At 36.5% G+C, this 15,318-nt stretch overlaps 1 protein-coding gene across 2 annotated transcripts; it reads right to left on the reverse strand.

Annotated features, from left to right (window-relative positions):
* Window positions 1-1,464: 1,464 nt before the first annotated feature.
* LOC138309060 (monocarboxylate transporter 9-like) lies at window positions 1,465-12,767 on the reverse strand. Of its 2 annotated transcripts, XM_069250188.1 has the most exons (5): window positions 12,444-12,767; window positions 5,531-5,674; window positions 4,107-5,222; window positions 3,461-3,604; window positions 1,465-1,771 (listed from the first exon to the last, which is right to left on the reverse strand). In XM_069250188.1, the coding sequence occupies exons 1-4, from the start codon at window positions 12,631-12,633 to the stop codon at window positions 3,471-3,473; spliced, it is 1,584 nt and encodes a 527-aa protein (XP_069106289.1). In that variant the 5' UTR covers window positions 12,634-12,767; the 3' UTR covers window positions 1,465-1,771; window positions 3,461-3,470. The 2 variants fall into 2 exon arrangements, with proteins under 2 accessions (XP_069106289.1, XP_069106288.1); XM_069250187.1 differs by lacking the exon at window positions 1,465-1,771 and having other exon boundaries at window positions 2,665-3,604.
* Between the last annotated feature and the right edge of the window lie 2,551 nt (window positions 12,768-15,318).

Here is a 15,318-nt window from a genome sequence, read left to right on the forward strand (position 1 = left end):
CACCCCATTTATATATCTTGGTTTCCTGGTACAGTTATCTCATAAAATCTCTTTGCAATAGTGGGATATATATATACACCGGAGACTGAGAGGCGACATCAATAATTTAAAATCATGATTACTTTCCATGATGAAAGAGGAACAGTTGAAATTTTCCGACAGGATACTACATCTTTGACCAGAAATCATTCGAAAAAGCCAAAAGAAAAAAAATTGTAGGCCAGATATAATTTAATACTCATTTGGTTTTAGAGCTATCGATATATAGATTTTTTGTTTGTTTGTTTGATTAATTAACGTCCTATTAACAGCTATGGTCATGTAATGACGGCCTCCCATGTATGCGGTGTGTTGCGTGTATGTTGTGCGAGGTGCGTGTTTTGGGAGACTGTGGTAAATTCATGTTATGTCTTCTTGTATAGTGGAACTATTGCCTTTTTTATAGTGCTATATCACTGAAGCATGCCGCCGAAGACACCAAGCAACACACCCCACCCGGTCACATTATAACAGTTGAGCTGGAGACATCATAAACGCCACAACATGGGACCTCGAGATAGGCCTAGATAATTACTAGATATATTTATAACTCAAGTACATCCCAATAATGTTATACATACAGGAATCCGGAAGTATTAACATTAAATACATTAAATAATGTAGTTATAAATATTTCTTTATATTATGTATTATTATTATGTTTCAGGTACTGATATAAAGGCACGTGACATGCTTGCATCCATAAACTATCTTATTAAATTTTATTGAATAAACTATTACACAACATGTTGAACTCTGACTTATAGGTAGAGGATTCTTCCAAAGAGACGGCCTATTTGATACTTTCAAGGTAGGGAATATGCGTCAAAAAACGCCAATTATAGAAACCCACCAGATATTAATGAAAAATAAAATGGAAATGAAAAATAATAATAAAGTGGCAAAGCAATGTTTTGAATAATTAAGCAATAAACTGTTACCAGATTGGTCATAAAGTTGATATCAAGCCAATCAGGAAGGAAGATAAATAGAATGGCGCCCGTAAGGATGCCATGAAAATTTATCTTTTTGACGGATGGGATTCATATCAACTGTATGTCCAATCTGGTGAAAACGTTACCCAAAATCAGATCTTATTAACCCCAACATGCAATGTTAAAAAATGCAAATGAATTTGGGAAAAAAACAGTAAAACTCATGAGTGGAAGAATGGTATAATAATTGCCTTGGATATGTTTAAAATGTATATCCGAGCATCAATGATATCAAAATTTTCCCGGGGGCGGCCCCCCGGACCCCTACCAACGAGATGGGCGGTACCACCTCCCTTCTCGTGCTTTCCCCCGGACGGAAGCCTAAGGCCCTCGCAGGACCTCTACTTTTTAATTATTACGTTCTATTGAAATATTTGTGGGAAACCCGATATCAAAGAAAAACTGGGATGTGAAGGTGTATGGCCATCCTACAATATTGTTTGGACTGTCTAGAACAAGAAAAGTTAAAAAAACAAAAATGAAAAAAATAGAGGATCAAATATTAGGACACAAACTGATTCTGAAATCTAACATTTCTGACAAATCGCTCTTTTCTTGGACAAAAAAAATGAATTTAACAGTTGCAGAGTTACAGGAAAATCTTGTTGCTATCATTAATGAGGTTTTCCAAAATGATATTCCTGATACTGTACTTGCGATCAATTCCATTGCTCCTTCGGCCCCAGTTCACACTGTACGGAAACGCCAGATGAAACATGTTTGTAAACATTCTAAATCTGCAATATAAAAAAATTGCAGTTGAAAAATTCAAAATTGGCACATTTTCTGCTGTTGCATTCAGTTGAAAAATTCAAAACTGGCACATTTTCTGCCGTTGCATTCGAAAACACTTGGTACCCTGGTGAATGTATTCAAATTGAAAGTGACACTGAAGCCACTCTGAAATAATAAACCTATAAGGGGTCTTTATTTCAGTGGCCATCACGGGAGGATGTCATGGTGACAAACATCAAAGCTGTGTTGTGCGAGACTGAGATCAGTCCTGTTTGTGGAGGGAGACTGTGGAATGTCACCAACAAATCGGAGATATCCGCAATTTTTAAGGCCCTCTTAGATAAAAATTATTATATAATGATTAAATGCAAAAGGTTCCTTTTTTTGCAGTTTAAGAAAATACATAAGATAATTTCTTTTGTTGAAAATTGTTTGATATTTGATCAAATTATGATAATTTATTTCTTATTCATCTGGTAACACTTATAGTGGTGAATCTGAAATGGCACCACTCATGCCTCTATAATGAGAACTTTTTCTGCCAAATGGAACCGGTAGAACTTGAGAAGAAGTTCAAAATGTGTTTTCATGATGACGGTTGACTTGGATTTCGGATCGCCCGAAAAATAACAACACTTTGTCGGACCATGTCAGGATCATCTCATGTAAGTTTCAGCTAGATCGCACTGGTAGAACTTGAGTAGAAGTTCAAAATTTGAAAAAGTTAACCCACGACGGACGACGACGGACGAAACATGACGACTATACCCTTCGGGTCACAGGATCTTAAAATTACCATTTTTGAGCTTAAAAATTCGATTTTTCATTTCCTGCGTTAAAATCACTACATAATTAGATTACTTGCAAACTAATTTATGCTTTTTAGATCACGCTTTTTTAATTTTTTTTAATGCTGACATCCTAAAATTGCAACATTAGCGAGTTCGAGTGTCTTTCTTGGACAGAGTGATGGCAACGATCGCCATAATAGACAGATGTGATACATATACAGTGTCTAATATTACATCAGTTGTGCATTGCCGATGGTTTCTCTGTTTTTTTTCTTCAAAACTAGAAAGTAAAATTTGTACATTGTAGGACTTAAACGACCTATTGTTCATTAAGGGCCAAACCACAATATGAATATCTGAATCAGGGGTAAATTTCAATCTCGTTTTTAATTTGTTGGTTTGAATTGGCTACACATGCGTATGGTAGTCTAAATTTAATTTGTATAGGAATGTAAGGATTTGTTATTACAAATTTGGATTTTGTGTATGATATAGTATAACTATTTAAAAGCATACGTATTACAAAAGTGTCAAATCAAGTTATGTTACAAGCATCGCTTCAATTCTGTTTTATTTTTATATATTAAATCTACAGTTCAGAAATATATTATATATATAATTATTTGTTTGTCAGGTAAAAGTAAATGAATGACATTAGTAATCCCAAAGTTAGAACTATTCAAATGTCAGATAGTTATTTGTAAACACGTGCGGTGAAATCGACCGGCCTCATGTTGTTATAAAAATGTACTTATAACCAGAGCGTCAAATCAAGTTATGTAAAAGCTTCGATTCAAACTACAATTCAGATATCAAAACTATGTAATTATTTGTTTAATATCCGACCAATTTATTGGATAGCGATTATGAATAATACAGAATTGTATGTATAAATGTTACATTATTTTGCCTACGGAAAGTTTGGCTGTAGGCAACATTTCCTGAGTACTCCGGCCAGCGTGAATATAACTACAGCTAGACCATGTGATGCGGACAAACTGTAAAATGACACATCGTATGAACCCGTTACGTCAACAAACCAACCTGAAAGAACAAAAATAGAATCCAGAAGCATTAACAAATAGTTTTAACCTCATCTGTTTGATGTAAAATTTTACAACCTATGAAATCGCTAGCCCTTCATCCCTGCATGCCATTCCGTATTTGCATATTTCATAGTTATCTCTCCTTGCTGGAAGGTGTTGATTAATGATTATGACGTCATGTTTTGCTTACAAAATAATGTCACAACTAATACCTATCCGTAAGGGAGATAACTCTGTAATAGGCAAAGACGGAAAAAAGGCTCAATTTCAGAATTGTAAGTATTTTAATTACATTTGGAGAAGAAGTTATCTATAATGGCGGGATGATGCTTGTTAATTTTATCTTTAAGTGTTTTTTCTGGTGTTTCTGTCACTAGCAGTAAAAATTGTTCATTATTAATACTCAACTAAGTTAAACTACACATTATTCGCAGTAATGTTTCGGGCGCGAATCTATTTGAATTATTGAAATCAATATTGAAAACTGATTATGGATTTACCCGAGATGTATCCGGCACAGATGCGACTAATTCCGAGTAAAGGTGTAATGACACCTAATGCTATGGCGTAGTTATCTAATCCAACCAGTTCCATTGTAGTCATAGACAGGACTGTATTTCCAACACCAAGGGACATTCCGAAGACACACATTATGATGAGATGTTGGTAGTATGTAGTCGCGAAAATGAAGCCGACGCCAGATAAACAGCTAATGCTTATAAAACATGCTGAAATAATGAGTCCGTCAATGCCGGGTATAAGTATACAAAGTCCTGGTAGTAGCCTGCTAATTGTTGTGGAGACGTTCATATAGAAATACAATAGCAATGCGTCTTGTTCATCAAATCCTTTTGTATGTAAGAATTCCAACATGTAGATTAAAGCTGACGAAAATGAGGAAATCATGAGAGATATTCCAAGGATAAAGATAATAAAAGATTTATTTCTCATAAGCATTGTCAACTTTTCTGTGCCTGTGTATTGTTCACTTGCTTTACATACATTGTTATCTCCCTCTTCATGAAGAGAGTGATTTGTGACATCTATTACATCATCGATATGTAGTGGCTGATGGCAGGGTTTTCGATAATTTGTGTCCTCCTCGGCCTTTGGATGCTGAATATTTGTTTTGTTGTCGTTCTCGACGGCATCACCCTGTGGGGTCAGAAGATGGGTTTGTCTTTCGTTTCCATTATCGCCGTCATGCCGGGGCTCATGAAAAGTTTTTCTGTCAACAATTGGTTCCATGTCTTGTTGAGGCTGCTCAAGGGCGTGGTTGTCGTTTACAACTTCCATCTCTTGAAGTGACTGTTGAATTTGTTTTTTGTCCAGATCGTCTGTGCATGCAAGATGATAGTTCTGTTTCGACACACCAACTGACCTTGGTGTACATATAGCAAAGAACCATATCATGTTACCCATCAATCCTCCCACCAGAAGGATACATCCACGCCATCCGTATATCTCAATAAGATACGCCATAAAGTAAGGAAAAAACATTGACCCACATCCCGCACCTATTCCAATTACTGCTATTGCAATCAACTGTGATCTTCCATCGAAGTATTCGCCGACAGAGGTAAAACATGATCCAAAGGTTAACGAAAACCCGAATCCTGTAGAAAGAATAAAAATTCAATGATGTGACCAATTTCAGAAAATAATGAATATTATTAACTATTATTTTATTATTATTTATTTCAATTTTAATTGAACTGTATCCTTAACACACAGCGAGTTCATACAGAAGATATGTTAATGTCTTCGGCCTGCTATATGTGCAGTATGTTGTGGTGTGTGGACGTCTGCATTTTTGGGAGACTAGTATATTCGTATGCTGTCTCTCTATTATAGTGATATTATAGTGCTATCTCACTGAAGTATGTAACATTTGAATCACCTATATTATCATATGTCAGCTTACCTGCGACAACGCCCGTCGAGACAACCAGAAAAGAAATGCTTGTGGCGAAAAAAGATGCAGAAAGTCCTAGGAAAATAAACAGTCCTCCGCACATTCCCGTCAATCTCACTCCGTATTTATTTAGGCATTGTCCACAAAAGAAACCTTGAAACAAACAAATTTAGACAATGTCCATATCTTGAAATAGATCCCAGAAATAAATCACATTATAGGCCAATCGCATTCCAAATTGATGCACAAACGCAGTGATCGGGATAAGTACAGAAAAAAACATCGAAAAGAGTTTACATCTACAGTACCGTATGGAAACAAAATATGGTCTCAAATGCTAAAAGTAATTGCCTCAAACGTTTAAAAAAATCGTTAAAACAAATAGAAAGACAAGTCACTTGGTGAAAATTTGATGGATCCGAGGCCACACAGCGTCCAAATCATAATTTTTAAACAAGTTCAATAATTTGATACGACACGACTTTAAAAAAATCTATTACGTAGTCATGATTATGTAAGATTTTATTTACTATATAAGTACATTTGTAGTATTTCTTTTCATTTCTATGTAAGGAAAACCGGGTAGGCTGTAATTCCAATCAGATTACTTTGTAGGGAAGAAGAGGACATTTCTTCATCTTGGTCAACTTTAGATACTTGAAAATTACGAAGGTATCATTTTTCCGATGTTTCCTTTTCATTTTTCCGATGTTTCCTTTCCATTGTCGGACAAAGATCAGTACATGGTTGGCGCCATGATCAATCTGTGGAATGGCCTCAAAGCTTCAGCATGGGAGGCGTTAGGAGGTAAGAAAACTTAAGATCCTAAATTTAGTCGCCTTTTACGATAGTGCTGCCCAAATTGTATAATCATGCAAGCCGATTAAATTTAGCATCTTTGTTCTTAATGAAGTTAATGTATCTCTTCCTTGACACCACCTGACTTATTTTTTCTATTGAGCGCTCGCCGTGTAGATACTAACTTTTTTCCACTATACAAGAAGACACAACACGAACATACCGCAGTCTCCCAAAACACGCACCTCGCACTTCAAACACGCTGCATACATGGGAGGCCGTCCTTATTTGACCATAGCTGTTAAAAGGACGTTAATTAATCAAACAAACAAACAAAAAGCTTTTAAAGCGTGTTAAAATGTCGCCAAAGTTCCTGGTTCGATTTTGTTTTGTTTGATTATTTTAACGTCCTAATAACAGCCAGGGTCATGTAAGGACGGCCTCCAATGTAAGCAGTGTGTAGCGTGTGTGAAGTGCGAGGTGCGTGTTTTGAGAGACTGTGGTATGTTCGTGTTGTGTCCTATATCACTGAAGCATGCCGCCGAAGACACCAAGCAACACATCCCTCCCGGTCACATTATACTGATAACGGGCAAACCAGTCGTCCCACTGCCTGTTTGCTGAACGCTAAGCAGCAGCAGAAACTACCACTTTTAGACTTTGGTATGTCTCGGCCAAGGGACAGAACCCAGAGCCTTCCTCACAGGAGCGAACGCTCAACTCAAGACCACAAGGGATACGCACCCGGTGATGTTTGTTAACTAAATGATGGTATAACAATAATTCTTTTTTTGCATTTTCTGTATATTTTTGCTGTTATTGTAGTTTTTACTGATTGATAAGAAGTCAAATAACTGATTATGAATATCAGTTTGTTGTTAGGAAACATTTTAACTTCGTCATGCCAGATATATGTCCTCAAAAATTACTATTTTAGAGCTTAAAATCTTTTTTTTTCATTTCCTGCGTACAAATCACTACATATATTGGATTATTTGGTTCTGATAGGTATTTGTAGTCCTATTTTGGTCATTTTGATACTTTATATGTCGATTTCGATAGCAAAATGTCAATGTTATGACTATTTTTCACTTTTCAGTGAAATTCGAGATGTCGGCTATTTTGATGACGTCATAACCAGAACTTATACAATGTTAATATTTTCTTTTTGCGTTGTTGATTTTACTGATTGATAAGAAGTCAAATAACTGATTAGAAATAATAGTTTGCTGTCTGAAAACATTTTTGCTGCGTGAAGTCAAATATGAAAAATTTGCTAATAAAATGACCAAGTGAAATTCGAGATGGCGGCCATCTTGATGACGTTATAACCGAAAGTTTATCCAAACTTGTGCAATGTTAACATTTTGATTTGTGATCAGTGGGTCATAAGGGTTCAGAAAAAATATTGGTTCGGAGGTTTGGGGGGGGGGGGTGTGTGCATGTGGGACCCTCCTAGCCCATGGCCTACGAGGCATTAGGAAACATGTCAGTCAGGAAGAATAGAAAAGATTATATCCAAAACTTAGTCGCCTGTTACGACCATGCAAGTACAATGTTAACGCCCAACCTGCAGGGCCACTGTTTTTCTTCAATGTTTGCCTACATTATTATAGAAAAGTTATACGCACTCATCTCAGAAATGTTGAAATGATCATAAACGACCATCCTATTATAACGCACCTGTCCGTGGTCAATGAGACCCAAATCAGTGGCGTAGGAAGATGAAACGTAATGGGGAGGGTAAAGGTCCTCTATATTTTGTAAACCCCCCGCCGCACCTACAGCAGGAGATTAATTCAACACACAACCATACATACTTTATATACTTTTTTTTATATATCATTAAATATAATCCTTGTACACATTTATTGACAGTGGGGTCGCTAAAAGGAAATTAACGAATACACAAATTGGCCAAATTAGCGTGTGAACGCCGAAGGCGCGAGATTTTGGGGTCTGGGGGTCGACCCCGGGAAAAATATTACGATTTAGAATGACTGAGATGAGTTTTACAATGTATTTTGATGATTTTGCGAGCGCGAGATTTTGGTGTTAGGGGGGGGGGGTTCGGGGGTCTCCCCCTGGAAAAAATTATTACGATTTAGAATGGCTTAGATGCGTTTTACGAGGCAATTTGATGAATTTGCGAGCGCACGAAGGCGCGAGATTTTGAAGTTTGGGGGGTTCGGGCGTCTCCCTCGGGAAAAACATGTTTCGATTTAGAATGGCTAAGTTGAGTTTTACGATGCATTTTGATGAATTTACGAGCGCCCGAAGGCCGAGATTTTGGTGTTTGGGGGGTCCGGGGGGTCTCCCCTGGGAAAAACCCCATTACGATTAAGGATGGCTGAGATGAGTTTCACAATGTATTTTAATGATTTTAAAGCGTTCTTACCATGGTAATTTTTCGATTTAAAGCAACCTGCATTTAGAAATGATAATTGTGATAATTGTGTTGTTATATCATTGTGCAACCCTGCTCGATCTGAACATTCCGGCTTCACACCATCGGCTCATTGTTTAGTAACTCAAAATAATAATGAATTAATTGTCTTGCTAAGACATATAAACAAAGTAATCTTTTAAGAAAAATTTTTGAAATACAAATTTAGTACGTAAAATCCCTTAATTGACATTTTCAGTGTAGTTCATGTATATTGAATTTCTAGTATCAAAAGTTTGAACATTATGTGCATAAACGGTTTAGTAAATGCGCCGCGCAGCGGACATTTTTTTATAATGGAGAACGAAAAATGTGCATAAGGACCCTTTTTTTCTTTCAAATATGCATTTTTAGAACATTTCAGTCTGCCCCCTCGCCCGTCCTGGGGAACGGGGGGCAGTTGTTTTGCCCCCCCCCCCGCCCCCCGCTTCCTACGCCCCTGCAAATCCACTCTCTCGGTCAAACTTACTTTACGGACTCATAATATCAGAACTCATAAATCCTGATAAAAAACCGATTCCTCATGGACCAGTTTTTCATGTTACATTAAACAACGAGTAAACTCGTAAAACGTAAATACTTCAAAACTTTAAGACACGGTGGAGGAAGGAATATCTCAGTCTCTACGAGAATTCCAACGCGCATCAGGTACTGTTAAAGAAACAATTAAAACTGGTGATGTGGTACAAATTCATGTTGAAATTCACAAAGAAAGTGACAAATATTTAACTATACAGCACAATGGATCGCACGCTTTCCGGTCATCGCTCATTTTAGCGTTCTGCTGAACAGCATGTCTACATTTTGGTAGATCCGGCCTTCGGCTGCCACTTGCCGCAGGGTAAATTGCGCTCCTTTGTGCTGTATAGTTAAATATCTGTCTACTTTCTTTATCCCGCATTACTGTTCATATCCTATTATTTAATCGAACAGTGTTCGTTTTGTATATCTTGATAAAGGGACAGATCGCCTCGAAAATTTGACAATTTTTTTTATCCACACGGTTGGAATTACTTCCTTGTCCCATATTTACCATTTGAAGCAATTCATATCCTACAGACTTACGTTTAATGGGACCCCATGTCATCTCATGTTGGTATTACTTCTTTGTTTGTTTAATTAATTAACGTCCTACTAACGGCTAGGATCATGTAAGGACGCCCCCCATGTCTGCAGTGTTTTGAGTGTATGTTGTTAGAGCTGCGTGTTTTGTGAGACTGCGGTATATTAATGTTGTGTCTTCTTGTGTAGGCTTTGTGGAACTGTTGTCCTTTTTATAGTGCTATATCACTGAAGCATGCCGCCGAAGACACCGAGCAACACACCCAAACCGTCACATTAAACTGACAACGGGCGAACCAGTGGTCCTACTCCCTGAATGCTGAGCGCTAAGAAGGAGTAGAGAGTACCACTTTTATAGACTTTGTCGTGTCTCGGCCAGGGGACAGGACCAAAAGCCTACCTGACAGGGGCGAGCAATCAACAGAAGGCCAAAAGTGAGGCGGTGTCAAGGGAAAACTTGGGAAGAATAAAGTCAGTTAGGAAGAACACAGAAGATAATGTCTTAAATTTAGTCGCCTCGCCTTTTACGATCATGCAATAAGGACAGCAGGTACTAATCGAACGCCCTACCTGCAGGACAGTTCATTCATACATGAATAGCAATACATGCATACATACATCCGTATTTCCCCTCCCTCCTCTAATAAGCGCGCTACACTGTGTTCTGTTGGCGATTGAACATCTTTATTAGGGCTTTTCACCATTTGGTGAAAAAACCTACTGTTTTTGTTCTGTTTATTATTATTATTATTCTACACTTTTTTTGTGTCCAAAAGATCTTCAAAATGGTAAGAGGTATGCCAATGGCCTTATTGTTATATTGTATGGCATGAGTTGAAGAGGTGACCGCAACATTTTTAAGTAGGTCGAAAATCCCAGATGGCCGCCATGACGTCATACAGAAAAAGTTTAAAACAGCCATAACTCAAAAACCATTTAAGATACAGCAAATATTTTTGATGTTTTATGTAGATCGTATAAAAGACTAACTTTCATTTTGTACAGAAATTAGGTCAAAGGTCAAACAAAAAAGTTCGCTATGGGGTCAAAGTTCACGAATTTTTATTTTTTTTGATTTTTCCGAAATTTCTTTTTAAATATCGATGCAGAATGTCATTCTGATGAATTTGGTGTCCTTTATTTTTCGGTAGCACTTCTGGTTAATGCTGTATGCCATTTTGAACAATCCTTTGATCTTTGCTAAATTCCCGCCAAAATGCTTAACATTATATATTGTCGAACTGAATGACTAATATAGTCTGCAATTGCTATAGAAAAAACCCTCTAATGTTCTCTAATTTTCATCTTCATCAAAAAAACAAAATGGCCGCTATGACGTCATATCTTAAAATAAAAAAAAAATAAAAACGCTTATAACTCACTAACAGTTCTTTTCACAGATTTCATCCAACATTTTTTGCAGATAATCTTAAGCGTAAACTTTTTCTCCCTACATGTTATTACAAAAATGGCAACTTTCGGTTTTCGGTAAGGGTCAAATGTTAAAGGTCCTGTTTTTTAACAATAAACTTGAAAACTCTTCTCCTGAAGTTCTGTAAGGTCTAGGATCTTCATGTTTCATATATAAGATGTCCAGGGGAAGGGCTATAAAGTCTATACTAGGAATGACCTTGACCCATATTCACAGGGGGTCAATTACACATATCATAAATAAATTGTTTAAATGGTCATAACTAATTTATCGTTGGTTTTACAGCTTTCATGCAATTTTGTTATTTGAAGATAATCTACAGGGCAATGTTTTTCGTTTTCTTATAATAACTTGTTATAACAAGAGATCCCAGAGGGATCTTGGCGCCCACCATTGAGTGAACTTTATTGGATCTTTGTAAGACTGATCTTTTCTCTGCTTTTCCTTCTTTCCCTGCTTCCTCAACTTGGAAGACTGTTGTGTCTTCTTGTATAGTGGAACTGTTGCCCTTTTTATAGTGCTATATCACTGAAGTATGCCGCCGAAGACACCAAGCAACACACCACACCCGGTCACATTATACTGACAACGGGCGAACCAGTCGTCCCACTCCCTGTATGCTGAGCGCTAAGCAGGAGCAGAAACTACCACTTTTATAGACTTTGGTGTGTCTCGGCCAGGGGACAGAACCCAGAGCCTTTCTAACAATCCGATTGGTCCCAAAATGCAATATGCATAACTAGGGACCAAGGGGAACCTACACAGGAAATTTTAGAAAGATCCCTTTAGTACTATCTGAGAAATAGCGATAAGAAACTTCAAATGACAAAATGCAAGTAGACGTTAAGGCGCATTCGATCTCGTTATCATTTGCTCGAATTTGGAAACGAATTTTGAAATATGAAATGCATTAAGAGGAGAGTTCACTTCGGCTGATCAAAATTCATGCAGATTTTCACTAAAACACTTTTATTCAAGGCTGAAAGTCAAGGTCATTTATTGGTTACAACTTCAAAACCCATGCATTACCTAGTTCTTAACTTACCTGGCAATGACGACAATTTCTAGTATATATATTTAATGATGACGACAATTTCTAGTATATATATTTAATGAATATATATTCAATTTATAATGAAGACTTTTACATTGTACCAAAAAAATAATGATGTCATATTACCCACCTGCCATATCAGCCACGCCAGTTGTAACAGCTTGGACAAGAGCCGTTTGTGCTTTACTTTCCCCAAATACACGAAGAAACTCCAGATTTAAAACGGACATGTTAAATGAGAACCCTGCACACAAGAACAGAGTCAGGAAATTAACCGCAAACACAGTGTATTTCCTTGTCGAACACAAGTTATAAGACATTGTAGTAAAGTAGCTCTTTAACTATGTTTTAACAGTCTCAAGCAGAAAGAAATTCAAGTGAAATATCAATCTGTTTGGTAAAAACACAGGATGACCACGTTGGCAATACAATACATAACTTTTTATGTCGCAGAATGAATAAACATTCTATAAATGAAGTCTGCAACCCCGCACACAAAATGCCGCTGCATATTTAACACGGACATTGTTTAATGTCAATACTGCATTTGGGCACGAACATGCATGCATTCCACTGATAAGGCATATCAACATGACCCAATTTACTATCTGGAGATATGCTGATCGTGAAAATACTTGGTTGTGTGTTTTAGGATATTTTCCTGAGGTGACATTAAAATACTGTCATCAGAGGAATATTTAATTAAATACATCACATACATGTACTGCCTGAATATACGGCAGTCTCCCAAAACACGCACCTCGCATAACATACACGAAACACACAGCATACATGAGAGACCGTCCTTACATAATTAATCAAACAAATAAACAAACATTTAATGCCAGCCGAGAGGTGTTGCCCTTTAACAAGGAAAATAGTCAATATATCTGAGAGTCCCCATGTAGAGTAGACCTAATTTTGAGTAACAAATGTAGGAAATGCTAGAAGTCTGAAGCATAGTCCACCTTTTTATGATGAATTAAAATGGCAGAGTATCATTAAATACACAGAAGTAAATATCCCTAGTTGACCAGACACACAAGATATATCTGATAGTTAAAAGTTAAAAACTGGACGATATGGATTAAGAAATTAGTACACCAGAAAATACATATTAAGGATGTATTCTTCTGAGGTTTCAGTCCCGTTGAAGTCTCGTTTCGACATAGATCAAAGAACTTATGATATTTTCAAATAAAATCGATCAATATCTGTAGCAAGGTGCAATTTCTATTTTAAGTAGATTTTTTCTATACGGGGATTTTAAGAAATTACCAATTTGACGGCCATTTTAAAATTGTGTCATTTTTCGCTTTGAGGTGAGCCACAGTTTTACCATTTTTTACTGAAATTGTTTTAACTTAAATCGTCACTGCGTCAGTGTTTTTTAGCTGTATCGAGCTAATTTTTGCTGTAAATCTTTACTGGGTATGTGGTAATTAAAATATTAATGTGTGAAATGATACACTTTTGTCACTATTTTTACATTGAATGGTAATTTGAGCACTTTTATTTTTACTCTTAAATACTGAAAAATAACAAATATTCAAATGAGACAAAAAAGTAAGCACACGGACCCCCCATTTTTATGTCTAATTTAGAAAGAACAACCCTTTTCCTGTTGATAAGCAAAATATTAACAAATGTTTAATATCAGAACTTTTCCTATAAAGGGTTAAATTTGGCAAAAATGTCTGAAAATGGTGCATTTTGTAGCTCAAAATTAAGGGATAGGGGTAGCATATGTTGTTATTCTGAGATAAATATTAGTCTTATTAATCAAAACTGGTATATTTTTATGAGAAAAAATATCAGTCTTATTAACCAAAACTGTTATATTTTTAAAGAAGACTTGGAAAATAAATTCTACACACACCCATACATATCAAACATCTCATTAGGAAATTATGGCTTTAATCTATTGTGCATATGGTCAAAACGGCAAAATTCCTCTAAAATCCAATATTTTGTCAACTAGGTTGAGTGACAATAGCTGGAAAACGAGCATACGGACATATGTTTTTTCTTCGATTTTCTTTTATGGTATAAACTCCTGTTTCCAAAAATCTATATGAGAAAAACGTTTAATACAAGAAAATTTTGACTTATCGGAAGAGTACATGTACATCCTTAAATAACCTTTATCTTAAGCTTAAATAGTCGGCCGATTTACTCAATAATGCACATTTCTTCAAACACCAATATATATACCTACATTTTCGTTCTGTATATTCCAATTGAACCATTTTACATATTGTAAGGGATAGCAGGCGGTAGAGCGAGAATGGCTTATGTGACAGTGGTCAAGCAACACTTTGACCTCCTGCAACAGACTGTAGACGTCCATGGTAAGTCTACCAATACAGATTAGCCTGTTAAAGGGCCACTTCCTTTCCGAAACGGCTTTTAATTTTTAAACTGGAAATGTAAAAAGAAATTAATAATAACAAAAAGTAACAAAAAGTAACTAATTTACCGTTAATACTACACTAACCATCACATTCTTAACATTTTAATTTAAATAAATTAATTAAAAGCTAATTTTCATAACGCGGGTCATTTTATGTTTCCCGCCGTCGTCCGAATTATCCCGCGTCGGTTGAAAATCACTGCGCCAGACGGCAAAACAGCGATATATATATATACACTATTAACATAGTTTACGCAGGTAATCTTGCATTTATTTAAGGATTGTCAATTTTGTTGGTTGCATTGACTGATGAAGAAAGCTAATCTCGTGCTAATGAAGTAAACTGCCGCTTCGCAGTTCATGTAACATTTGCAGAAGATTAACTTTCTTCATCAGTCAATGCAAGCCACTATACAAGAAGACACAACATGAATATACAGCAGTCTCCAAAAACACGCACCTCGCACAACATACACGCAACACACCGCATACATGGGAGGCCGTCCTAACATGACCAAAGCTGTTAATAGGACGTTAATGAATCAAACAAATAAATAGATGTTTCTGAGCAGTAACAGCAGCACAGAAAATG

Source organism: Argopecten irradians, chromosome 15, assembly GCF_041381155.1.
Source record: "Argopecten irradians isolate NY chromosome 15, Ai_NY, whole genome shotgun sequence".
In the NCBI taxonomy this organism is placed as follows: Eukaryota; Metazoa; Mollusca; class Bivalvia; order Pectinida; family Pectinidae; genus Argopecten; species Argopecten irradians.

Bases quoted from the DNA above. Each gene is read 5' to 3' on its own strand.
- LOC138309060 (XM_069250188.1), bottom strand. From the start codon at position 12,633: ATGTCTTATAACTTGTGTTCGACAAGGAAATACACTGTGTTTGCGGTT. The intron at 5,675-12,443 runs GTGGGTAATATG...GTTTGTTTCAAG, and splicing joins TGGCGTGGCTGATATGGCAG to GTTTCTTTTGTGGACAATGC. The intron at 5,223-5,530 runs GTAAGCTGACAT...TTCTTTCTACAG, and splicing joins CTCGACGGGCGTTGTCGCAG to GATTCGGGTTTTCGTTAACC.